The sequence below is a fragment of the Eulemur rufifrons genome, chromosome 6, assembly GCF_041146395.1.
Source record: "Eulemur rufifrons isolate Redbay chromosome 6, OSU_ERuf_1, whole genome shotgun sequence".
Taxonomy (NCBI): Eukaryota; Metazoa; Chordata; class Mammalia; order Primates; family Lemuridae; genus Eulemur; species Eulemur rufifrons.
The window spans coordinates 9,632,166-9,659,916 of record NC_090988.1 but is presented as its reverse complement, the minus strand read 5'-3'; the positions used below and the strand labels follow the sequence as shown (position 1 = coordinate 9,659,916).

Genomic DNA, 27,751 nt, shown 5'->3' with positions numbered 1-27,751 from the left:
CTAACTACTTATTCATGTATTTAATAGTAAAGATGTAAATCATATAAGGTTAAACCTGTTCTGCTTCAAGCAACTGCATTGCTTCCCCCTGAGAAGTGATTCTACCTGCTCAGCATGAGTGGCAGAGAGAGCACAGGAGCACTCTAAGCAGGAGAGAAAGATGGGACAGCTAGATAGCTTTCTCAAGACTTTGAGTCTTATTTTTATAGTGACCTCTCTGTTGATTATTAGAAGTGTGATTTTACAGACTATCCCAAAGCCACATTAAAATGTAAGCAAAAAGAATGGCAAAGCCACTGATGCATTTTCATGTATCCATTGAGGGATTTACCAGACTAATATTTTCTGATACATGGCAGAGAGTTGTTTAGTTAGCATGATGTAGTCAGAAGACCATAGGTTTTTGAGTCAGAAAAACTAGGTTTCACTTTCCTTCTCTGCTAGTACTGGTTTTGGATATTAACAAATTATTTAATCTCTGTGAGCCTCAGTTTCCTTATCTGTAAAATGGGAATAATGCACATCTTACAAATCTCAACTATCTTTCTTGCATTTTCAGTTTCTCCGCTTCATCCAGTGTCTTATCAGTGACAACAACAAACACAAAACTCTCCATCCATACTCCTACAAGAGCTACTCTCCCAGTTCATTTGGTCTTTCAACAGGAAACATCTTGGAAGAGACTACTGTATCTGTTAGTGCTCCTTCCCCTGAGCCACTTAAACCTTTACCTCCTACAAGTAGCTTTTACCCTTATCAAGAAATGACCAACATTCCAGCTGATTTGTGCAAAGAAAAAAAAAAAAAAAGAAATGACCAACGATCAAGTTCAATGATCTCAAAGTTCAGTGGTCCTTTCTTAGTTCTCACCTTACTTAGCCCTTTCTAGTTTTTGACTCTATGTAGTGATGGTAAGTATTGATTGAATAGAAAAGTAATATATCCTTCTGGGTTTTTTGCTACCTTTCTTTTTTCAGTCCCCACTGGCTATCTCATGAATTTAAGTAATAACCTTTGGGTAGATAACTCCCCAAACTCCAATTCTGATTCCAACCTCTCTCTGAGCTCTTCCCGCAAGTAACTCCTATACATCTCATGCTGGAGATTTTGCTGGCATTTCACATCTCCACCTTCCTCCCATCTCCATAATCTCGTTTTCCCCATTTCTGCCAATCATCATCACCATATTCTTTCAGGCACCTGTGTTTGGACACTTGAGGTTCTTTTCCTTCCTTCTCCCTTCTCCTCCACTCTACTCCACTGACTCCCTAGGCCAGTGACTGGCCAAGACCGTAGTTTTACCTTTTGCCCCTGTCTCCTTTCCAATCCCACCACATCTCTCTTAGTTCTGCCCATATTTACTCTTTCCCCAAGATCACAGTGGGCTCCTCTCTGTGTCCTTGCCTCCTTGCCTCTAGGCTCTACTTCATTTCTCATGTAGCTGTAACACTCATTTTTGCCTAACAGCCAACTCTAATTATGTTCTTGTGGAATGGTTTCTATGGCTCCTCAGTATCTTTTACATAAACACACCAACCATCCTACCTTAACTATGTATTCCAAGCCCTGTGTTCCAATTAAGTGAAATACTACTCACATGTTCTCTTGCATGCCTCATATTTATTCTTATGCTATGCCTTTGCCGACGTTCCTTCCATGCTTCTTGTTCTCTCCTGACACTGCATATTCACATCCTGTATATATTCCCAGGAAATCTCAGATATCCTCTCCTCTATGATCCTTGCTCGAAGTCCTTACACAGATACAACTGACTTCTTCCTCTGCACTTCCTAAAAAACTTCAGTTCTCCTCTTTAGCCATTTATGACTGTCCACCTAGTACTACATTTATGCATATACAAGTTTTATCCCCTCTGCCAGACTGTAAAGCTCATTTAGTTCTGTGTTCATTCAGCAATTACTTTTTGAGTGCCTATTAGGTACACAACCACTATGCTAGATTGTGGAGGTACAGAAATGGACAAGAACAAGACATGGTTCCTCCCCTTCAGGGACTCATGGTATAATTAAGGAAACAGTAAAGAAAATAAATGACTAATACTTAGTTTACAAATTGCATGACAGAGGTGTGTACAAAATGTTTGGGGGAGCACAAAGGAGGTGCACCAAACTCAGCCTTGAAGAAGAGGGGCAAGAGCAGAGAACTTCCAGGAGCAGGTGATACTTGAACCAAGGCTTTAAATACTGAGTCTACTATAGATGAGGGAGAAGGGCAATCTAGGTAGAGAGAAGGAGATATTTAAAGGCTACCAGTCACAGGCCAAGGCATATAACTGGTTCGTACTTATTTCCCATATGGCAATGGTTCCAACACCTGTATTAAACCAGGACCATTCGATTACAAAGTATTCACCACTTTGATTTGTAATGAGAAAAACAAGGGCAATGTAGTGAGTTGTCAAAAGGTTACATTTACCCAATTTTTAAATTTAAAAATTATGACCATTCTGACTTTTTTTTGTTGTTAAATATTCTTTCTTTAAAGAATTGGCGGTGGTTGGGTGCAGTGGCTCATGCCTGTAATCCTAGCCTGGGTCACAGAGCGAGACCCTGTCTCTAAATAAATACATAAATAACACTGACAGGAGCATACCTAGTCTTGCAATTCTCAAACGATAATTTTTCATTCCAAATATACTCGTATCGGTGGCCAAGGTTTAAGAGTACTATGTTTTTACTTTATCTTTTGTGCACAAAAGTAAAAGTTCCTAAAATAACCTCCTGTTTTTTTCTACCTTCTTAAGAATTAGACTTTCTCCTAAAATAATTCTCTTCCATGTACACTTAAGATATGTGCATTTCCTTGTTAGAAAAAAAGCATTGTTTTTGTTCCCAAAAGTATACGTACATGAGCAGCACCCTCTCATTCATTTGATGTTTATTTATCCAACACCTATTCAGGGGGAAGTGACCTGGGCTAGGATAGGTACTCCCAAATCAGGATGCTTTTCAGAATCAACTAAAGTTTACTTTTAAAAGGCAAATTCCTAAGCCCCAACATCAGAAATTCTAAATCTCTATGGCTAAGGTGACTCAAGGTAATTTGTATATATTTTTAAAGCTCTCTAGAGAATTCTAATCCACAAGTACTTATGAGAACCACTGCTCTAAAGCAGTGGTTGCTCAATTCTTGAATATCATGGCCCAGGAAAAAAAATTTTTTAATTAGAGTAAGTAACTTAAAATTACCAGTTGTTTTTAGTTTTCTAAATAAAAGCATTAAATCCAAACATGACTGTATTATCACCACCATTTCTTTCTTTATTTTATCTTTTTGAGACAGAGTCTCACTCTGTTGCCCCAGCTAGAGTGCTGTGGCGTCATCGTAGGTTACTGCAACCTCAAACTCCTGGGCTCAAGCGATCCTCCTGCCTCAACCTCCTAAGTAGCCAGGACTACAGGTATGCACCACCACACCCAGATAATATTTTCTATTTTTGGTAGAGGTGTGGGGGGGGGTCTTCCTCTTGCTCAGGCTAGTCTCGAAGTCCTGTCCTCAAGCAATACTCCTGTCTCAGCCTCCCAAGTAGCTAGGACTATAGGTGCACAACACCACATCTGGCTAATTTTAAAATTTTTCATAGAGATGAGGGTCTTGATATATTGTCCAGGCTGGTCTTGAACCTCAGGGCTCAAGCAATCCTCCCACCTTAGCCTCTCAAAGTGCTGGGGTTACAGGTGTGAGCCACTGAGCCCAGTCTGTCAGTGTTATTTAATAAAAAGAGAGTAACATTTTAAAGTCTAAAATACTGATAAATGGGGCAAGTAACTCTTAGTAATGATCCGTGGATGTCCTGAAAATGCAAATAAAGTTTTTTCAGGACCTAACTAATTTTGGATTGAAGACCCCCTAAATAATTTTCTTGTATTTCCTTGTCCCATCCCATGATATTAGAGCTCAGTCTTGAATATACAGTCCCCAAAGCATGAATATCCACACCACTGCTCTGAACTAAGGTATGTCGTTTGCTTTTCTCTGAGCATTTAGATTCATAGAAATTTACAGATCCCTGAGTCCAAGCGCCTGGTTTTGTAGGTGAGCAAGTAGGTCCCAGGGGGGCTAAATGACTCACCTAGGGCCCATAACAGAACTGAGATTATGCAGCTACTTGATACTATTTCCATATACACTTTCATATCAACTTGCACTTGGTAATATGTTGCTTTACCCTCCTTTGCCCCTTATATTTAAGTCTCTTCTTGTTTTTCACTTCTGCATGTTCGTTTCTCACTCAATCACAGAAATTGGCGGAGACAGGTTTTAATATTCACACTTGAGAGAGAAGGAAAGTGATGAAGGAACTTGCTCATCATTACACAGCCGTATTAGTCAGCATGGGCTGCTGTAACAAAATGCCATATACTGGGAGGCTTAAACAACAGGAATTTATTTCTCACAGTTCTGAAGGCTAGAACATTCAAGATCAAGGTGCTGATTTGGTTCCATGGTGATGGCCTTTTTCCTGATTTACAGACGGCTGCCTTCTTGCTCTGTGAGAGAGAGAGAGAGAGAGAATATGAGAGCAGCAAGCTCTCTGGTGTCTCTTCTGATAAGGGCACTAATCTCATTCATGACCCCCCAACCCATGATCTCATCTAAACCTAATTACTTCCCAAAGGCCCGTTTACAAATACCATCACGTTGGGGGTTAGGGCTTCAGCATATGAATTTGGGGGGAGGGGCAAAATTCAGTCCATAGCAAGAGCTAATTTCATGCCAGTTCCAGAACAAGGACCGGCATCCAAGATAATTGAGTTGAGTAACACTGGGCAAACATTTGTTGAGGCTTCCACTGCGAGAGGCACTGCAGCATGACACACTCAAGTCTTGTCAGTGGTGTAAGACAAGTATGGAAACAACTAGGGAAGAGGGGAGCAAGTGTCATATTCAGAAACAGTCCTCTGAGCATACAGAAGTAGATGACATTACATGCAACTAAGCAGAGGAATAGTTAAAATGTTTTCAACAGGTAGATGTCGGGGAGAGGGCACTGCATTAGGAAGGGCTCTGAAATGGAAACATGCCTGTTGTCTTTGGGGAATGGGCAGAGCCAGTTTAACCACAGGGAACCGGGCATGTAGGGGAGTTGTGCAGAATAAGGCTGGAAAATCCAAGGTTTTTCTCACTCCCTCACTCTGTCCACTCTATGAACACTGTCTCTTCCTTTCTATTGTCAGTCTCCTGGGGGTAGGGACCCTGTTTTCTATTTAGTTGAACCTACAGGAACTGGTCCAGGTCCCCGCGGTGGTACATAAATCACAGCCTACTGAAAGGAAACAAAGCCGTCGCGGTGGTGAGGCCGTGCCAATTGTGAAATGGGGCAGCAGAACGTTTCTCCAGTGAAGTGGAAATGCAGAGGAGCAGGATGGCAGAGAGAAGCAGGTCTCTTGCTAGTGCTCTAAAGCTGAAGAAGAAAGAAACGTGATCTCTTCCTAAAACACGCGAGGAAGGGGGCCTGGGCTTGAAGGTCAGCGTGGTCCTCGCACCCCTGGTCTCCGCGGGAGGCAGCTATACCTGACGTGCGGCCGCTGGGGAAGGAGGGTGAGGATAAGGCCTAAGGACCGGAGGTCAATAGTGTGGAAACGCGGCCGGGTTTCGAGGCGAGGAAGGGGCGCAGCCGGCTGGGAGAAACAGCGCGAGAGGGGCGCGCCCTGCACAGGGGTCGGGGTAGGAAGACGGCTGCCTCATTTCGTCCTTCCCCCGCTTCTGGGGACAGCTCTTGGGCAACAGTCCGGGGACTCCTAACAATTCATCCTGTTTTTAATAAAACCATTTCCAGAACCAAAAAGAGGGCGGTACCCAAAGGAATCTGAAAAATACCCCGCAGGGGCGGGGGAACGGGGCGTGCCCTTGTTAGGAGGCTGCAGGGTGACGGAGAGCGCCGCGCGGACACATAGGCAAGCCGGAGGCCGGAGCGGGAGCTGGCCCCCGCAGCCGCAGAGCCGCCTTCCCACGCACGCCCCACGCTCGCCCCACGCACACCCCAGCACCTCACGGCTCCTCCGGGGACCAGGGCGGGGGCGGGGCCGCCCGCGGCCGGGGGCGGGGCGGGCGGGGGTGCGCGGCTGGACTGGGCGGGAGGAGCAGGCTTTTCCATCCTCTGATTGGGCCTGGGCTGAACAGGAGGCGGTGTCTTGGGGAAGTTCTGCGAGCGGGTAGTGGACGCCGCAGAAGGAGGGCGTGGTTTTGTGAAGTCAGTTCCGGTTGGTGTAAAACCCCCGGGGCGGCGGCGAACGGGCTTCAGATGCTTCTGGGTCGCGGTGGGAAAAGCGCGGAGTCCGTGTGTGTGAGCTTGAGAGCCGTGCGCTAGAGCGACCCAGGAAGGGATGGCGGCCACCGGGACCGCGGCCGCCGCGGCCACGGGCCGGCTCCTCGTTCTGCTGCTGGTCGGGCTCACGGCGCCCGTCGCGGCGCTGGCCGGCTATGTCGAGGTGGGGAGCGGGCGAGCGCCGGAGTGCGGTCTCCTTCGCCCGCCGAGGGAGCGCGGCCTGAGGGCGGGCAGCGGGGTCCGCGGCGGGGCGGGCTGGGGGCGCAGCGCGAGGGGGGGTCTGGCGCTGCGGCGGGTCTGGCGCGCCCTCCCCCGTCCGCCCGCCCCCGCTTGGCGCAGTGCTTAGCGCTGGAGCCCGGGCTGCCTCCGCCGCCGCAGAGGCCAAATGAAAGGCGTCGGGGCTGCGGGGCGCAGGGGGCTGCGGGCCGCCCAGCCGCCCCAGCCCCCATCCCGCCCGCGGCGCCGCCACATCCTCCGGGGACCCGGCGCTGCCCGGGCGCCCGCCGTCTCTCCCCCGGGACAACGCAAGCCTCTGCCGTGCGCCTTGCGGCCCCGCCTGGGTCCGCAGCTCTGTTCCCTTCGCGGGCGGCCCTACGCGGACCCCGCACTCTCGTGCGGCGGCGGGGCCTCTCCTCCCGGGCTTCCCACCTGCGAGCGGCAGGAGCTGCCTTTGTTGGCCAGGTAGACTTGGCTGTGGGGATGCGGCTTCGCGGCTCCGGCCCTTGGCGAGTGGCGGCGATGCTGGCGAGCCCCGTGAGAGCGCTCCCGCGCCGGCTGCGGAGTGTCTGCTGTTCCCTCTGCCGCCCTGGGGCCGGGTGCCACCGCTCTGGCATCGGGCCTTGGACAGGAATTTTTAAATATAGCTGTTTGCCTGAATCTAATAAAATAGGGAAAACCCCTCTCTGGTGTTTGTGTTGCCCTTTTTGTGGGAGGTTTCAGCGAGTAGGGAAGGTACCCATGAATACCTGGTAATAACTCTTTTTTTTTTTTTTTTTTTTGGTAAATTGTACTTTTTTGGTGTCCGAATTTCAGTAGTTCTGCCTGGAGATAATTTTGTAAACATCTTTGTGCTGCGAGGTGGTTAAGTGGCCTGGCTGGCCTGGCTGGCCGGGCGGTTGGCGGGAGTTCGGGCCGGGGCAAGATGCTGGGTGGCCGGGGTCGGTGTGGATTCTGCAGTCGTGCCACCTTGGAGGAACCCTTCTGTCGCTGAGGAAGACGTGGAACTTATTTTTATTTGGCTTCTCGAAATAGTGCCTGAACTGTTGGACAGGGATGTGTGTTTCTGGTGTGGTTTATTTCTTATCCCTCTTCGCTATTTTTAAAATCACGATTAGTTTCTGTGTGCTTAGCCAATTTCAGAGAGACCTGAAGACTGGATTTGATTAAATAGGCATTAACTGAGAACTTTTCTAATAAAAACCTCAAGTTAGAATGTGTTCACTTCTATAGAATGTTTATTTTCACGGGTAAAATAAGTCTCATAAGAAAACAACCTCTGATGAAACGACTTAAAACCTTGGTATTCATCCTGCTTTATGACTCTGTGAGGGGAAAAAGGAGTTAAGCTTTAAACAAAAATAGTTAATATATATCTACACAGGATTTTACGTTAAGATTCTTTTAGCCTCCACACAATAGTTGGGCTTATGTTTGTGATCCCCAGTATGATGGCACGTGAAAATGGCTAGATGAATGGGGTGGAAAGAAAAGAGGATTTTGTATGGAAGATGGGACTTCGCTAGTGGGTCAAGTGTCAGAAACCATTGTTCATATTTTCATCTCACTTCCCAGTGCTATGAGTAATTTCAGCCACTAGTGAATTCACAGTAAAGGATTAGTCAGTTTTAAAGAATATACTAACACTTGTGCAGAGGGAAAAAATGTCAGGACTTGTTGTGGATTAATTTTGATTGTTAGACATAACATTGTTCAGTTGAAAAGTTTAGCTAAACATAGAGTAGGAATTAAACATTTAGAAAAATTGGTTTTATGGTAAGTCCTGTTCTTTGGAATTGTATTAATATTTTTTGCCCACACTTCCAAGATTATCTTTCAAGTGGCTTTTCTGTTTGTCAAGCTGGCAGTATTCATATCTACATAATTTGATTTTGTTTATTTGCTGTCAGGTAAAGGACTAAATCAGGATGTCTTTGGGAAGGCCCTTATTGAGATTAGCCAGAGGGATTCTGGCCAAATACCCTGATCAAGTTGCTTGGCACAGAATTATTGATTGGCAAATCTTTAGTGTTGCTTGGTGTTGACTGAATTAATCTCTTACACCTGTTTAAAAAGAACCCCCCCACACCTCTGTACTCAGGGTCACTTCCTCTCTTAAATCTGAGACAAGGTCTGTTGTGTGTGTGCTCTATTGGGAATCATAAGACCGTATTTGTGCTGAAATACTGCACAGCATACAGTGGATATTTAGGCTTCTGAGAACCAAAACTTGAATTCATTCTGCCACATTTGAATGTAAGAGGGTCATTTGATTGCCAGTTTTCAGGAAACTCAAAGGATGACAACTGAAACAGAAGAGAAAAAGCTTTGTGTTGGTTTTCTAAGAGGTGGTATGGGGATGTCTAATTGTACCTTGGAATGATACCTGGGTAATGCTTCTGATAGGGGAATATCAGTCATTTTATCATAACTATGTTTTAAAATCTTTTGATAAATATGATAAACTCAGTTTTATCTTCTGTAGAAAGAATTTGTTGTGTTACCATCTAAAGCTGGGCTGGCTCATAACCATTTAAAAACTGATTCAGTGATTGAAAAATTTTTAACTATTCGAAACAACTTGGTTATGGTTATGTGAATCTACTTTTTTTTTTTTTTTTTTGAGACAGAGTGTCACTCTGTTGCCCGGGCTAGAGTGCTGTGGCATGAGCCTAGCTCACAGCAACCTCAAACTCCTGGGCTCAAGGAATCCTTCTGCCTCAGCCTCCCGAGTAGCTGGGATTACAGGCATGCGCCACCATGCCCAGCTAATTTTTTCTATATATTTTTAGTTGTCCAGCTAATTTCTTTCTATTTTTAGTAGAGACGGTCTCACTCTTGCTTGGGCTTGTCTTGAACTCCTGACCTCGAGGGATCCTCCCACCTCGGGCTCCCAGAGTGCTAGGATCCTCCCACCACACCTGGCCTGAATCTACTTTTTTAACTGTACATTTTATGAAATGTAAATGTAGATAAAATATTTTCTGTGAAAATTTAGCTTCTGAATTGAGATATACCATAAGTGTAAAAATACACACCAGATTTTGAAGAGTTAGTATGAAAAAAATTTTAAACCTCAATTTTTGTATTGATTACGTACGTTGAACTGATATACTTTAGATATTATGCTAAATAAAATACATCAAAATTAATTTAGCCTGTTTCTTACAACACTAATGTGGCTACTAGAAAACTTAATACTACATGTGTGGCTCACATTATATTTCTGTTGGGCAGTGCTGATTTAAAGTCTTGCTTAAAGTTGGTTCTGCTTTTCTTTTTATTGGCACGATTTTTCGATATGTTCCTGTGTTTTTCTCAATAAAGTCTTGCTTGAAGTTGGTCCAGCATGATCTTAAGTATTAGGACAATTTTGGATATGTTGATTTTCTTTTTTGTTGCTTTTTTCAATTAAAATTGTTTTACTTAGAAATAACTTCAAGCTTATAAAAATGCAAAAATTGTATAAACAACTCGCATACCCTTTACCTGATTCACCAATTGTTAACATTTCCCCTATTCAGCATTTGCTTTATCATTCATTGTATTATCATTATTGCATTTTTTGCTGAACTATTTGAGAATAAGTTGCATATATCATCCCCTTTATCCCTGAGAACTTCAGTCTGTATTTTCTAAGAGCCAAGGACGTTGTCTTACATAACCTTAGTGTGGTTATCAACCTAAGGAAATTTAACAATGATACAATACTTGGATCAAATCTACTGTTTATATTCCAATTTGTCAGTTGACCCAATAATTGTATTCTTTATAGCATTTGGAAACAAAGTTATTTTTAAAGCTAAAGAGCTTTTGAATTCTTGACAGTAATGTGTGAAAGGTTATTTTTTACAAATACAAAAATCAGATTTTTAACTTATTGTTTTGTCTTTGGAAAAGCAAACATAACCTTTCAAGATTCTTGGATCATATTATTCAACCATACCGAGTTCTCAGGCTTTTGGATTTTCTTTTTAAATAACAGAAGAAAATTTATATAGGTAGTACACATTTGTTGTAAAAAATTTAAAATTACAGATAATAAGAAATGAAAAATAACTCGAAAGTGTATCATCCAGGGAAACCTTACTGTAAACATTGTGGTTGTATATACTTCTAGATAAATCATGTACATAAATTTTATTAAAATGGTAAATATTGCATATTGAAGCTAATACCTAATAATCATCATTTGAATTGTCTTAAAACAACCAACTGAAAGAAAATAACATTTTCTGTGTGACAAAAAGTAGAGGTAAATCTTTTACAGTAATTGTATTTGCTATGGAGAGGCCAGTGAGAGAGAATTCTAAATTGCCTATAATTCAATTTTCATGGGTTGTTTTTGAGTGAGATAAACTAGATTACCTTGAAGCTTAATTAAATTTAGTATATTGTACCTTGATTTATGGCTTGAGATAGAAAGTGGACTGTGTAGGCACATTCAGATAGAAATGCGTTCAAATCCTTTGTGTCAATTACAAATAATTACTTTTGTTAGGGGAATTTTTCTTATGTAAGCATCATGAAATCTTTTTTAAAATGAAGTCTCTTTAAACATAACTATAATCTATTTCTAAAAGGTGAAGATTGAAAAACTAGTTGACTTTTTGTTATTCATCCTACTAGCATTTATTAAACCCCCATGGTTCTGTGTTCGGTACTAAACAGTGCAGGAGTGAAAACAAATGTGGATAGTACTTTTTACTCTGCAGCATGCACTTGCCTGTGATTTCTAGGCCCCACCCCCAGAGATTCTCGTTGAGTACATCTGGGATGCTCAGTTTCAAAAGCTCCCCAGGTGATTTTAATGGATAAGGAGAGAAAAACAAAACAAACTCGTTTGGGTGCATTATCTACATAAGTCCCCACCAGTCTTATCCCCATCTGGAAAGGGAGCCAGTAGAGGCCAAAGGTTGAACATCACACCACTTGGCCAGAGTATGTGTCTGTCCATCCCGTTCTAAGTCTACCGCTCTTCCTCTCTGGCAGGGTGTTTCACAGTGTTTCCCTTTTGGCTGCAGATTTCTTTTTACTGATGTCTACCTACCTATCTTTCCCACTACCAAAAACCTGATGTGAATATTTTCCTTAAAAGGAACTAATTTCACACAAGTTCCAATATATAATGAACCAGTATATACAAAACTGTTAACAGTGACTCTTTGAAGTATATACTTACAGGAGACTTTGGCTTTTTACATTTTTCATTGATTTTTAAAAATTTTTTATGCCTCTTTATATTACATGCAAGTTCTCTTTTTTAGTAGTGATCTTGTCTTATCTTTGTATTCTAACAAAAAATTCTAAGAAAAGAAATTATGACTGTCTGTGGGGAGTCTTATTAAGATCAGGGTATGGGATTATTTGGAAGAGAAAGGACCTCAGCACCAGATTTACATCACTGGCCAGTAACCAGTATGACTGGGATACGGGTATGGTTACTCAGTATTTAGAGTGGGGCACCTGTAAGGTTGGTTAGTGGAGCTGCTCCCCACCACCACCTTTCTAAGGCTGACTCCCTGAGTTGTTGCAGAATGGCTACTGTAGCTCCAGAGGACGTGCTCTGATAGGATAATGTCCAGAGGATGAAGAGAGGGTATCTTCTTGTGTATCCCCTTTTAAGAGTGAAAAAATCTTTATCAAAGACCCCTAAAGTGTCACTGGACAGAATATGTCATATGCTTCTAGCCCAAGCAAGCCTCGGCGGGGGGAATGGTACCGCCTCGATGGGCTTAGACTTCTCAGGACCTGCCTTCTGCAGCAATGTGGCCAAGAGGAGATGGGTACAGCCTAGAATTAAGTTGGACATGCTTGAAAAAGAGGACTGTGGATGTTAGTGAAAACAATCCAGTGTCTGCTACAAGGGCATTCCCCATTTGGTAAGTTATGTAGCTGGGATGGCTAGAAGAGAAGAAGTAATTTCTTCTTACCTGAATTACCTGGAGGTTAAAAGATAGCTGGCAGAATGGAGACATCAAAGCAATCTCTCATAGTGAGTTGGTTATACTGTGACCTCATTTTGGGGGAATAATGCTATCTAGAACAAAATGGCTGAAATGTTGAAGAATATGAAAAATTTGACATGAGTCATGCTTGAACTATAAGGGAGATATTTAGCCTAGAGACGAAAACGTGGGATTTAGTGGTCATGTGAAAGACAAGTATTTCCACGTATTTTATACTTTGTCTATGGAGGGCTAAACAGATGACTTGCCTAGGCTGAAGCAAGATTTTTCACCTGGATAGAGCAGCCGTTAGGATACTCTTTAATTATGAGTATTTCCAACATAGTATAAATACATAAAAAAGACTCATATATCCACCACTCAGTTTTGTTAAATCTTAACATTTCCTATATTTGCTTTAGCCTTAAAATATATATATATAGAAATAAAGCATTACAAATAAGGCCTCATTTGAACTTTCCAGAAGTAACTCTTATCTTGAGTTGGGAGTTTAGCATTCCCATTCATGTTTCCATGAAACTTGATTAGGTTTCTGTTAGAGTTGTCATAAATATTTGTTAACACGGAATGTTAATTAGTTGAGCATATTATGATTTTAGAATGCCAAGATATTTGAACTGGAAGTCAAGTTAGCCCCTTACTCATGAAGGTGCCAAATGACCCTGCTGCCCTCCCTACCCAGCATTGAAAGCGCTTGAGTATTTTGAGCTTTTTAAAATTTAATAATACACAGAAGCTCAGTGTATTTTCGTAGATCAAACACTTGTGCAACTACCACCAAGGTCAAGAGGTGGAACGTTGCCAATATCTCCTTTCTCCCAGAAGTAACTATTAGTATTACCCTGAGTTTTATGGTAATCACTCTTTGCATCTGTTTATAGTTTTACCTGCCAAGCGTTTTCCCCTAAACACTATAGTTTTTCCTCTTTCTTAGCTTCATATAAATGGAATCATTCAATATATATTTTTACATATTTGGTATCTTTTCATTTTCTTTCTTTTTTTTTTTTTTTTTTGAGACAGAGTCTGGCTCTGTTGCCCGGGCTAGAGTGCCATGGCATCAGCCTAGCTCACTGCAACCTCATACTACTGGGCTCAAGGGATCTTACTGCCTCAGCCTCCTGAGTAGCTGGGACTACAGGCATGCGCCACCATGCCCGGCTAATTTTTTCCATATATATTTTTAGTTGTCTGGTTAATTTCTTTCTATTTTTTAGTACAGATGGGGGGTGGGAGGGTCTCGCTCTTGCTCAGGGTGGTCTCAAACTCCTGACCTTGAGTGATCCTCCCGCCTTGGCCTCCCAGAATGCTAGGATTACAGGCATGAGCCACCGTGCCTGGCCTATCTTTTCATTTTCATTGAACACATTTTTGAGAGTCATTTGTATTTAGTACAGCTGTGGTTCATTTGTTTCCATTGCTGTATAGTATTCCCTTATAGGAATCCGTTTTCTCTGTGTTTGCCTTTTCACTTCCTTAGTGATGTCTTTTGAAGTTCTTAATTTTAAAGTAACCTTTTCTTTTTTCTTATTATGGTAGCTGCTTTTTGTATGCTATTTGAGAAGTCTTTTCCTACTCTGAGGACATAATGATATTCTCCTATAATTGTCTGTTAGGAACTTTGTTTTGCCTTTCACCTTTGGAGCTGTAATTTACCTGGATTGGTGTAGGTGTGAAGTAGGGGTCTTTTCCTTTCTGTTTTTTCCGTATGGATATCTAGCCTTCACCATTTATTGTCAAGGTCGTCCTTCTGCTCTACTCTGCCACCTTTGTTGTATTAATAAGTATATGTGTGAATCTGTTTCTGGGTTCTCTCTCCTATTCCATTGATCTCTTTGTCTGCACCAAGTCCACATTGTCATAATTACTGTACTTTATAATAATAAGGTTTTATATCTGCTAGATCAAGCCCTTCTACCTCATTTGTCTTCAATAGTGTCTTGGCTATTTCTTAAGCCTTTTCTTTCCACGTAAATTTGCCACATTTTACCAAAAACAAATACCTGTTGAAATTTTGATCGGGATTGCATTGAGTCTGTAGTTCAATTGGGAAAAATTGATGTTTTTCTAATATTGAGTGTTCCAATCCAGTAACAAGGCATATACTTTTATTTAGGTCTTCTTTAATTACCTTCAATGTTTTATAGCTTTCTGCGTAGAGATTTTGTACTAAATACATCTTTTGTTAGATTTATTTATAGGTATTTGATCTTTTTATGCTATTGTAAATGGTTTGTGTGGTTGTAGAAATACAGTTGATATTTTCACATTGATCTTGTACCCAGTAACCTGTATACTAATTCTAATACTATACTATATCTAATACTATACTAGTATACTAAGCCTGTATACTAATTCTAATAATTTATCTGTAACTTAGAATTTTTCTAAATATATTTTGTGAATTGTGACAGCTTTATTTTTTTCTTTCAATCTTTGTAACTTTTAATACTTTTTCTTTACTGCACTGGCTAGAACTCTGATAAAATGTTAAATAGAAGTGGTAATAGCTGGTATTTTTGTATATCTCCTCTCAGAGAGAAACTATCTGCCATTTATATGATCTTCTATTTTTTGGCAGATATCAGACCTTTCTGTCAGAAAAAGAAGAGATTTTCTGTTCTAAGTTTGCCAAGGATTCTTGTCGTGAATGAATGTTGAATTTTTTTTTAAACACCTTCCCCCCCCCCCCAACTAAGGTGATCGTATGATTTTTTTCTTTCATTTTGATAGTATGCTATGTAAGAAACTTTGCATTCCTGAAATGAACCAAACTTGGTTGGTTGGTTTATTTATTTTCTGGATTTGGTTTGCTAACGTTTTGTTTAGGAGTTTTGCCTCTGTGCTCAAAAGTAGGTTTGACCTATAATTTTTCTATTTTTATAATATACTTGTCAGGTTTTGATTTCAAAATTGCTGGCCTTGTAAAAGTTTTGGGGGAGAGAACACTGCCTTTTTTTTTTTTTTTATTTTCTGGAATATTTTAAGATTGGCATTATCTTTTTCTTACAGGTTTGGAAAAAATTTACTTAGTGAATCCATATGGAATTTTCTTTGTGGTAAGGTTTCTAATTATGGATTCAATAAATTACTAATTGTGGGATTATTCAGATCTGTCAGTTTTGGTAAATTAAGTTTCTCTGGTAGTTTATTTGAATTTTTAAATTTGATATTGTTTGGTTGATTAAAGTTGTTAATAATATATTCTTTTAGTCTTTGTAATGTCAGTGGAATCTGCAGTCTTGTCCTCCCCTCACCTTTTTTTCTTTTTTCAGTCTTGCTAGGTGTTTTTTCAAATAATCAACTTTGAACTTTGTTGACCCTCTCTGTTGTATGTTTATTTTCAACTGTATTATTAATATTTTCTGTACATTATTACTGCCTTCTTTCTAATTTAATTCCACAGGTATAATTTGTTCTTTCTTGAATCATTTGAGATATTTGCCTACCTAACAGTTTCTTTTAGCCTTTCTTCTTTTTTTTTTTTTTTTTTTTTTGAGGCAGAGTCTGCTCTGTCACCTTGGCTAGAGTGCAGTGGCATGATCATAGTTCACCACAATCTTGAACTCCTGGGCTAAAGTGATCCTCCTGCCTAAGCCTCCTGAGTAGCTATGACTACAGGTGTATGCCACCATGCCTAGCTAATTTTTTCTATTTTTAGTAGAGATGGAGTCTTGCTCTTGCTCAGCTCTTGCTCGGGCTGGTCTCGAACTTCTGACCTCAAGCGATCCTGCCACCTTGGCCTCGCAGAGTGCTAGGATTACCACCATGAGCTATGGCTCACGGCCTCTTCTTTTCTAATATATTCACTTAAAGCTATAAATTTTTCTCTGAACAGACATTTAGTGTGAGTTGACAAGTTTTGATATGTATGCATTTTCATTATCATTCAGTAAAAAATTGTTTTTTCATTGGGATTTTATTTTTTTTGACCCATGGATTACTTAGAAGTATATTTCTTAATTTTCCAATAAATTACTGATAACATTCAATACTAAATATTGACAATATTCAATATTAAGAATGGATATGTGAAGATTTTCTGGTTGTCTTTTTGTTATTTCAAGCTTAGTTGCATTGTGGTCAGAGAATTATTCTGTAGGATTTCAGCCTTTTGAAATCTGTTTGAGATGTGCCTTGTGGCCCAATTTAGGGTAAAATTTTCATTGTGTGCATGAAGGGAATGTGTATTCTGCAGTTGTTGCTTCTGGCGTTTTCTATATATTATACATATTCTGATCATGTTGTTTAGCTCTTTAGTGATTTTTAAATCTCCTTTTTCTGTTACTGAGAAAGTTATGTTTAAAATCTCCCACTGTGATTTTAGGTAAGTTTTTGCTCCTTGGTGTTTTAACAGTTTTTGTTTTATTTTGAGGCTCTGTTGTCAGGTGTTTACCAATTTAGATTTGTTACCTCTTTCTGAAGAGGTGAGCCTCTCAGTTATAGTTTGCTTCTTTATGTCCAGTAATGTTTCTGCCTTTGTCAATACTTTGACTAATATTTCCATTCTTATATTTTAGATGTGTTTATGTTTTTTTTTTAACTTACTAGACAGTCTTTGTCTTTTAATTGGAATATTTAGTCCATTTATGTTTAATGTGGACTACTAATATACTTGGGGTTTCATCTACCTTCTTATTTGGTGCTTTTTGTTTGTTCTGTCAGTTGTATATTTCATTTTCTTCTTCTTTGGAATTGGTTATTATTCTACTTTGCTTTCTTATTACCTTGGAACATATTTGTATAATTAACAAAATAACAAGGTTTATAATTTGGGAAAAAGAGAGCTTTATTTCTCATAATATATTTTAGCCTGTGGTGACCTTTGCAGCAGGCTGGGAAACAAGGTTCCCAGCCTCAAGCCAGGGGCAGGTTCTTGAAGGGACAGAGGGAATAGGATTTTATGCTGAGCAGGGTGGCTAAATATACATATTTAACAAGCTATAGGAGGAGTCATACATTATGAATGACTTACTGAATGACTAATGAATTATTTATGAAAAGATGAAACATGCAGGCTGGACGCGGTGGCTCACGCCTGTAATCCTAGCACTCTGGGAGGCCGAGGCGGGCAGATCGTTTGAACTCAGGAGTTCGAGACCAGCTTGAGCAAGAGTGAGACTCCATCTCTACTAAAAAAAAAATAGAAAACAATTAGCTGGACAACTAAAAATATATAGAAAAAATTAGCCGGGCATGGTGGCGCGTGCCTGTAGTCCCAGCCACTCAGGAGGCTGAGGCAGGAGGATCACCTGAGCCCAGGAGTTTGAGGTTGCTATGAGCTAGGCTGACGCCTCGGCACTCTAGCCTGGGCAACAGAGTGAGACTCTGTCTCAAAAAAAAAAAAAAAGAAAGAAAGAAACATGCACATGTGCAGTTGTGCTTTCTATGTCCCATTTCATCATGACTGGGAACTCAGTTTTAAGGTTTCTCTGGGGTCTCCTTGGCCAGGATGGGTTTGTTCAGTCAGTGGAGGGCTTAGGATTTTGTTTTTAGTTCATATAGTCTATTATTATCCCTTAAGTGGCTATTTTAGAAATTTCAATATTTTTCACTTATCAATGCCTTATACTGATTGGTACTTTTACCCTCTTCCAGAACAATACAAGGACCTTGGAACACCTTAACTCTCTTTAAGTCCCTTCTCAACTTTTATGCCATTTTTGTCATTTTATGTGAATTTCATTTTAAACCTCACAAGACATTATACAAACCATGTTTTATACAGTCACATGAATTTAGATCAGTGATTATCAACTCTGGAGGCACACCAGTATCATCTGGAGAACTTTTCCAAAGCAGATGCCTGGGCCCCAGTTTAGACACATTACCTCAGGATCTCTCTTGAAAGGAGGGTTGGCTATTAGTGTGTCTTAAAAGCTCCTCAGGTATTTCAAATTTGCAGTAAGATTGAGAACCTCTGATTTAGTTTTACAGATTTATTCATTCGCTTTGTTATTCTTCATGCCTTTTGCATCTCTGACCATCTTTTTGGGATAAATTTTCATCTTAAACATTCTTTAAAAAATTCTTTTTAAATTTAGGGGGTACAGGTTGAATTTGGGGGGCTATGTATAGTATAACAGAAAAATCTGGGCTTTTAGTGCACCCATCACCCAAATAGTAACATTGTCTTAAGGGTAGGTCAGCTGGTGACATATTCTTTCATAAAGTATCTGTTTTACTTGCAAGATATTAATAGATTTCTTTGTAAATAGAATTTATCATTTAAAGATCTCATTCCATTCCTGATGTTGAATATTGTCAATATTTAGTATTGAATGTTATCAGTAATTTATTGGAGTTAGCTGTCAGTATAATTGTTACTCCTTTGAAGGTATTGTGTGCATTTTCTCTGACTACTTTTAAGATTTTCTCATTCAGTCTAATTTTCAGTAATTTTGCTATTATGTACCTAAGTGAATTTTTAAAAAAATATGTTCTGCTTGTAGAGCTCCTTGAATCTGTGGTTTGATATCTTTCATTGGTTTTAGAAAATTCTCAGCCACTATCTCTGTAGGTATTTAAGTATCTATTTAAATATTACTTCTGCCTGATTCTCTCCTTTCCTCTAGGACTCCAGAAGCAGACATTGTCACTGTATCCTCTATATCTCCTTACCTTTTTTGATAATTTCTTCAGCTTATATCCAATCTGTTAACTCCACCCATTGACTTCTTAATTTCAATATTATAATATTCAGCTTTATGATTTAAAATTGGTTCTTTTTATTCTTTCTATAATGTAATAGATCACAGCTGAAATCCTCAATCTTTTATGTCTTTGAACATGGTAAAACTAGTTTAAAAGTCTGTATCTGCTCCAGTATATGGGGTCCCTGTGGATCTTTTCCTATTGTGTGTTTCAGTTGGTTTTTATTCATGTTATTTTATCTCCTTGTTTGTCAGATTATTTTTGATCATGTGCCAGACATTTATACAGATGCTTATAGATTAATTTGAGGTCTAGGATAATGTTATGCTCCAGAGAGCACTTTGCATTTGCTTCTTCTACCTGGAGTTTGAGGACACTAGCAATCCAGGATCTCATTTTGTTTTCCTGGACTGAGGTGATTGGAAGTTGAGGTGCAGTCTTTGTGGAGTCTTGTCAGTTTATGATTTACTCTTCTAGGTTCAGTCTGCTTTGGGGTATCAACTGCAAAGCTTTATGTTCTCCAAGTCATATGAAAAATTTAGAAAATACAGATAGCAAAAAAAAATTAACTGCAATTTACCATTCAGATAAAAAATTATTGTTTTTCCAGTTTTGTCTTCTGTACATCTTTACTTCTCAAAGAGTAGTTTCCCCTTATGTGTTTATAAATATTACAAATATTTTTCTTCCATGTAGCATATTGAATAATTTTCCAGACCATTAAATATTCTACAACATCATTTTTAATGTAGTCAACCTTCATGATTTGGGGCTTTTTAACTCACTGCAATTTTAAATGTGCAACATACACCCCTCTAAATAGCCATTCATACCTTGAATTTGGATTTGGGTACTTAAGCAGTTGCATAAACATTTTGAGTTATTGCATAGGGATGTTGATTACCAACCAGTAGTTGGCTATTTACAGCAGTATTGGAACTGTTATTTGAGTATTTTACTGCTGTTTGGCCTCATTTTATAAGAATGAGTGGGGAAAAAAACCCGGAAAAGTGCTTATTTTATTGATAAGCACATGGTGATGGAGTTGGTGCTTATTTGGTGCTTTTCTAGGTAGAGATTCTTTGAATTTAGGTGAACACTCAGTGGGCTCAATAATTTAGGAAAGATTAAGAAACATCTAGAAAATGCTGGAAATAAATTTTCAAGGATCTTTTTTCCTAAAACACACTGGAAATAATTGAGATTTGATAAATTATTTGCTTGCTGGTAGCAGAACCCCCAAATAACATTCATATCTTTGTAACTTGTCCATGTCTTCAGAAATACATTATATGTGAAAGTATGGGAATACGTATTCTATAATTTAACTGATTCCTTTATAAGTGGACATGTATGTTTCTAATTTTTCTCTAATGTAAATAGCATGCTGTGGATATCTTTTTAAAAAGAAATCTCTGTATCCCAAATTGACACTTAAAAGAACCTCTACATATAACTTGTTCAAAAGCTGAAAATTTTCTGTGGTGATTGGTGCGTTTAAGGCTCTTATAGTCATCATTATTAGCAAACATTTATTAGATTGCTATATGCAGGGCACTGTGACATAACAACCCCATGTATATAGTAGTTCCTAGGATAATAAATGCAAGAAATTTCATGTTGGAAAAATGTTAGTCTACAATTTTCCAGTATTTTCGTATGGATTTTAGAAATCTAGCTTATCTATTTTATTACTGATTTTTATAGGGTTTTTGTCTAGATGTTTTACATTGTGACAACCATAAGATAAAAATTCTGTAAGTTGTACAACTCAAAATCCATAGATCTTTTTGTGTGGTAAAATATATATAGCATAAAATTTATTTAACCATTAAACATTTTTTATTGTGATAAGAACACTTTAACATGAGATCTAACCTCTTAAATTTTTAAATGCACGATACAGTATTTTAACTATAGGTACAGTGTTATCCAGCAGCTCTCTAGAACATACACATCTTGCATAACTGAAACTTTATACCTCTTGAACAGCAGCTCTCATTTCTTCTTCCCTCCAGCCCCTGGCAACCACAATTCTCTCTTTTTCTGTGAATCTGAGTATTTTAGATATCCTGCATAAGTGGACTCATGCAGTATTTGTCCTTTTGTGACTGGTTTATTTCACTCAGCATAACGTCCTCCACATCCATCCATGCTGTTGCCTATGGCAGGATTTCCATTTCTTTTAAGGCTGAACAATATTCCATTTTATGTATACACCAGACTTTCTTTTTTTTTCTATTTTTAATTTTTAGAGGAACCACCATACTGTTTTCTGTAGTGGCTGTACCATTTTATATCTTTGCCTACAGTGTGCAAGAGTTCTAGTTTCTCTACATTCTTGCCAACACTTATTTTTTTTTTCAATAGCCATTCTAACAGGTGTGAGGTAATATCTCATTGGGGTTTTAATTTGCATTTAGTTCCCTGATGATTAGTGGTGTTGAGCATCTTTTCATATACCTGCTGGTCATTTGTGTGTCATGTTTGGAGAAATGTCTGTTCAAGACATTTTTTGAAATTGGGCTATTTGGGTTTTTTCTTGTTTTTTTTTTTGTTTGTTTGTTTGTTTTATTTTATTTTTTGTTTTTGCTATTGGGTTTTACAAGTTTCTTGTATATTTTGGATATTAATCCCTTATCAGATACAGGGTTTGCAAATCTTTTCTCCCATTCTGTAGGTTGCTCTTCCACATCGTTGATTGTTTCCTGTGCTTTGGAGAAGCGCTTTAGTTTGATATAGTGGGGGTTGTTTTTTTTGTTTGTTTGTTTTGTTTTTGAAACAGAGTCTTGCTGTGTCACCCCAGGGAAAAGTGCAGTGCATCGTCACAGCTCACTGCAACCTCAAACTCTTGGGCTGAAGCAATCTTGCTTTAGCCTCCGGAGTAGCTGGGAACAACAGGCACATACCACTATGCCCAGCTAATTTTTCCATTTTTAGTAGAGACAGGGTCTCGCTCTTGCTCAGGCTGGTCTCCTTACTCCTGAGCTCAAGCAGTCTTCCTGTCTTGGCCTCCCAGAGTGCTGGGATTACAGGTGTGAGCCACCACCACGCCTGATGTATAGTCTTGTCTGATTTTGCTTTTGCTGTTTGTGATTCTGGTTTTACATCAAGAAGTCATTGCCAAACCCAATGTCCTGAAGCTTTACCCCTATGTTTCCATCTAGGAATTTTATAGTTCCAGGTCTTATGTTTAAATTTTAATCCATTTTGAGTTGATTTTTGTGTGTGGTGTGAGATAGTGGTCTCACTTCATTCTTTTGCATGTGAATATCCTGTCTTCCCAGCATCGTTTGTTGAAGAGACTTACATCAGTGGGTTTATTTCTGGACTCTGCTTTGTTCCATTGGTCTGTATGTCTGTTTTCTTACCAGTACCATATTGTTTTGATTACTGTACCTTTCTGTTTATTTGTTTCTTTTTAAATTTCTTTCAATAGTGATTTGTAGTTTTCGATGTATGTGTCTTTCACTATCTTGGTTATATTTATTCCTATGTATTTTATTCTTTCTGATGCTATTGTAAATGGCATTGGTTTCTTAATTTCCTTTTCAGATAGTCCATTGTTAGTGTATAGAAACACAACTGATTTTTATATATTGATTTTTGTATCCTGCATCTCTATTAGTTCTAACAGTTATTTTGTGGAGTCTTTAGGATTTCTATGTACAAGATCATGTCATCTGCAAACAGATCGCTTTCCTTCTTCCTTTCTGATTTGGATACATTTTCTTTGGCTTGCCTAATTGTTCTGGCTAGGACTTTCAGTAGTATGTTGAATAGAAATGTTGAGAGTGACATTCTTATTGTGTTCTGATCTCAGAGGAAAAGTTTTCAACTTTTCACCACTGAGTGTGATGTTAGCTGTGGGCTTCTGATAATATGGGCCTTTATTGTACTGAGGTACATTCTTTCTTTTGTAACTTACTGAGAATTTTATCTTGAAATGATGAATTTTTTCAAATGCAGCACTACACTGTTTGACTACTGTCAATTTTTATAGTAAGATTATAGATCAGGGAGTGTGAGTCTTCCAACTTTGTTCTTTTCAAGATTGTGAGATTTCATATGAATTTTAAGATGGGTTTTTTAATTTCTGTGGGGAAAAAAAGCCTGTTAGGATTTGATGGGTTTTGCATTGAATCTGTAGATTACTTTGGGTAGTATTGTCATCTTAACGATATTAAGTTTTCCAATCCTCAAATGCCATAAATTTTTATTTTTTATTAGTTTTAAAATTTTCTCTCATTTGTTTGTTTGTTTGTTTGAGACAAGGTCTTGCTCTGTTTTCAGACTAGAGAGCAGTGGCATAATAGTTTACTGCAACCTTGAACTCCTGGGCTCAACCTATCTTTCCACCTCAGCCTTCCAAAGTGCTAGGATTACAGGTGTCAGCCACCATACCCAGCCAAACGCCATAAATCTTTAAAGTTAATTATTACAATGAAATTTGTAATTGACAGAATACAATTAATTTTAGTTTACGCTATGACTTTTGGGTGTAAGGTGTTTGGTGAATTTTACTCTTTTAAATTAACTGTCAACCCCCTCACTGTGAGGTTGTATAGTTGAGGTTATGTGGTTGTGGATTGTCCTTGTATTTTATTTGGCCCTCACCATGTTGGGCTTCATCAAATATTTTAAATTCAAAGTAAATATATCCATTTCTAAATAGTACGGGTTTTAATGTAAACCCATATTATTGATTACTCTCTGTGTTTTGTTTTGTTTTGTTTTGTTTTGTTTTAGAGATGGGGTCTTGCTCCATTGCCCAGGCTGGAATGCAGTGGTGTGATCATTAGCTCACTGCAGCCTTGAACTCCCAGGCTCAAACGATACTCCTGCCTCAGCCTCCCAAGTAGCTGGAGAACTACAGCTGCTCCACCACACCCAGCTAATTTTTAAATTTTTTGTAAAGATGGAGTCTAGAACTCCTGGCTCCAAGTGATCCTTGTGTCTTGGCCTCCCAGAGTGCTGGGATTACAGGTGTGAGCCACCACACTTGGCCCTCCTCTCCAGATTTTGAAGAAATTGGAAGATCTGGTAGCAGAGGCAAGTATCAGCAGGCCGCCTTTACCAGCAAAGAAACCTGTGGTTTCCCTGAGGGAGGCTAAGTCCGGGTTGCCATTTTTGTCTTATATCCCCATCTGTTCCTCCTTTCTATTATGTATAGGTAGTGGAGCTTTCTACCCTTGTTGAAAAGGAGAAAAAGAGAAAGTTGGTTTGAAATGATCTCTTGAAATAAATACTTAACACCGATGGCAGATTTTAAGTGAACCAGAAACCACATTTCATGACAGAATCTCCTTTGGTTGGTGGTTAGACTCTGCCCTGCCCTTTCCCCTTTTGAAGAGAATTTCTATTTAATGTTACTTGAATGTTTTTCCTTCTAGCAACTTTTTCCCTCTCTCTCTCAGCAGCTATTAGAAAAATGATTATTTGAGATGTGTATAGCTTCCTCAGGATCTACATTAACAAAATATCCTGCTTGGGCTACCGTTTTGAAAGATTAATTTGGTGAATTGATGTGAGTCATTGAAACTGAATGTTGGTTAGTGTTTTTTTAAACAATTGGAATAGTATTCAGGACAGATTAAAATCAGATTAGAATATTTTAAGTATTGCTTTTAAAAGATTAAATACAGAGCACAGACTCAAACCTGTTAAGCTCTCAGCCAAGCAGAACCATTACATGTATTAATAGTTTTATGTGTGTATCATGTAGTGAATGAAGAAACTAAATTTGGCATAGAATATGGACATGTAAGGCATATTGTAGACCGTCTATCTAGTGGCAATCTTTCCTGAACAAATGGATCCTCATTAAAATACCCCTATAGTGGTCTGATTTTTTTGTGAGCAGGATTTATATGTCTCCAAAATGCTATAGGAAATTAAATGTAACAGAAACTCCGAGTGAAGTTTGAGTTACTTGAGTAAACATTAGTAAGAAGGTGGTGTTAGGTATATCACCTTTCTCATTCTTTCTGCTTGGTAATGTGTGAAGAGTTTTTTTGGATATCAGTGCTATATCAATATTTAGCATACTTCTGGGTTTTATGGGAGAAAATGTTTAGAGGGAAACAGGCTTATATGTAGATAAAGAAGTGGTCAGAAAGGTAAAGAGTGTCTTATAAAAATAAAGTTAATATTACATCATTTATACCAGGGTAGGAAGAGTTCATTGTTGGCCAAGGAAAGGAGTATCATGTTAAATATTACTGAGATGGCTTTTGTGATGGTATGTAGGTAACTATGAGTCTTACATACTTTTGGAAATGTTTGAAACCAGTATTTTCATAGGGCTGAAGAAGTCACTTTAACCTAACATGAACATTTGGTTATCTTTTATAAAGTAACTGAGCCTGCTTTCCTCCTGACATTAAGTATTAGAAATGAGTTGCAAATATTCTTTCACTGAACTAAATATTAAATAGTCATTTCCCCCAGGTTGAGGGGGTGGATAGAGCAGGGTGAAAGAGAATTATTTCAGTACAAAGCAGCATGGATTGCCCAGATTTGTCTTGGGTACTAAGCTACCAGGTAGTGTTATACCTAAATTGTTACCTGAAGGTTTGGGGTGAACTAGTTTTGATTGATTCCAGAACTGGACATCTGACTTTTTAAGACTATTTGGAAGAAAAACAGAAAATAAGGAGGGATTTTGTGTTACTAGAAGTGTGTGCTAGGCAAGTTTTCTTATCTGCTGAAAATTACCTTGGTGCTTAAATACTGAGAACAACTCTCTCTCTCCCTCTCTCTCTGGTTTGGTTATTCAGTTCTCATTGGCTGAATTTTTAAGAATTGGTGTATATGTATATAAGTTGTGAATTATAATGATTTATTAAAATAAAGAATGAAGACTATTTGGGACTACATAGAATCAATTTAGCAAGACAGTTGCTATGTTTTTCATCCACAATATGATAGTTTGGAATGTGCTGATGTTTGCCATGTTCTTGTCCACCTTTTATTGATTTGCTTTTATGGGACATCAGAATTCAATTTAAAATGACATGTTATACATTCAGAATGATTGGTTAAATTTTGGGTGTCTGTAAGTCATCGGAGGAAGGAACTTTTAAGCACAAGGAAAGGATGGTCCTAGGAGGAAAAAAAAAAAAAAAAAAAAACATGTATTTTAAGAAAATCGGTGTTCTGGGAAGGCCAGTATGGAAACATCACAGAGTTTTCCTGAAAAGTTAGCTGAAATTGGGAGTAAGAGACCACTGAAGATGTATCTTTGGGAAAGTGCCTGGCTCCCTCTTTGATGTGACTGAGGCCTTCATGTACAGTGAATTAGCAATGAGAATCATCCACGCATGTAAACTTGAAGGAAATAATAAGGTTCTTAGAGCAACACCAGATACTCATGCTTGCTCCAGAGAAGTTTTCTGGGAAAAGAAGATGTCATCCTCTCTCTCTACTTAACTAGCCTTAAGTATTTAAGAGGCCTCAAGCAGTCTAGCCCACAGAGAAAACACTACAAAAGAACTTTTATGACCGAGATACAAAAGTTTCTAACAACATTTGTGTCCTTTTTTGTTTTTCTTTTGATATTTGTTCAGGAATAGACTCCCAATTTTATATTATATCTGTAGAAAATAAGGGCCACCTTCTCCTTTTCATATTGCACAGTCTGCCCAGAAGGTCCTGCCTATTCTTTGAGCTTAAAATTTTTCTGGCCTGTTAATTGAATAGAAAATCTATAATTCCAGCTCATATTACCCTGTGTGACTCCTGACCTGTATTTTTGTCTGGTAGATGTCTCCACTGTCACCACTTGGATCAGCTGTGAATACTTCAAATATGATACACTCAAGACTGAAGTCTATTCATCTCTAATCCTTGGCACCCTTCCTAGCAATCTTCTTCATTTTTATTTGGTTATTAGCCCCACCATTCTCCCAGTTGTCAGAGTTAGAAAGCTGGAATCATTCTGACCCTTCCTTCATGTCCCTTGTCCAAGTCCTATCAGTATTTCTCCAGTCTGTCCCTTTGCTATTCACACTGCTCTGGCCTCTGTTCATTGTCTTTGACCTGGATGATTGCAGTGGCTTCCTAACTGGCCTCCTGGCCTATGTCTATACATAATCTTTACAAATCACACCCTGTCACCCTCTAAAATATGCCCAGCAAGGTCATAATGCTGGAAGAGAACCCAAGCACGTGTTCCTTGGAGAAGAGGTTCTAAAGACTCCGCCACTGTTCCCCCAGTAGCCGTTCCTCTTCTGTCCTGAGCCTCGTGCGTACCTCTGTCACAGCTCTTCTCGTATTGCAGTGTGTCTGCACTTCCTCGCTTGTCATTCACAGTGTATACATTGTGCTATAATTCTGTGTTCCTCTGTATCTGCATCCTGTCTTTAAGACTGTGTGCTCCCTAAATACATATATTCAGTCTCATTTGCCCAGTTTATTAGTTTGCTAGGACTGCCATAACAAGGTACCACAAACTGAGTGGCTTAAACAATGGAAATTTATTGTCTCACTTTTCTGGAGGCTAGAGGTCCCAGGTGAAGGTGTTGGCAGGACTAGGCTCCTTCTGGAGGTGCTAAGGAAGGCTCAGTTCAGGTCTCTCTTTGCTTCTGGTAGTTCCTTGGCTTTTGGCAGCATAACTCTAGTC

General features: G+C 39.1%; 1 protein-coding gene across 24 annotated transcripts in view; it reads left to right on the top strand.

Annotated features, from left to right (window-relative positions):
• Positions 1-6,259: 6,259 nt before the first annotated feature.
• Positions 6,260-27,751, top strand: part of APLP2 (amyloid beta precursor like protein 2) — a 71,575-nt gene continuing 50,083 nt past the window's right edge. For 13 of the 24 annotated variants that reach the window (XM_069470739.1, XM_069470732.1, XM_069470746.1 and 10 more), the window contains exon 1: positions 6,261-6,452. In XM_069470739.1, coding sequence (XP_069326840.1) covers positions 6,348-6,452 — 105 coding nt within the window. In that variant the 5' untranslated portion in view covers positions 6,261-6,347. Of the gene's footprint in view, positions 6,453-27,751 lie in introns of all 24 variants that reach the window. The other 11 variants (XM_069470745.1, XM_069470742.1, XM_069470741.1 and 8 more) reach the window with 3 other exon arrangements.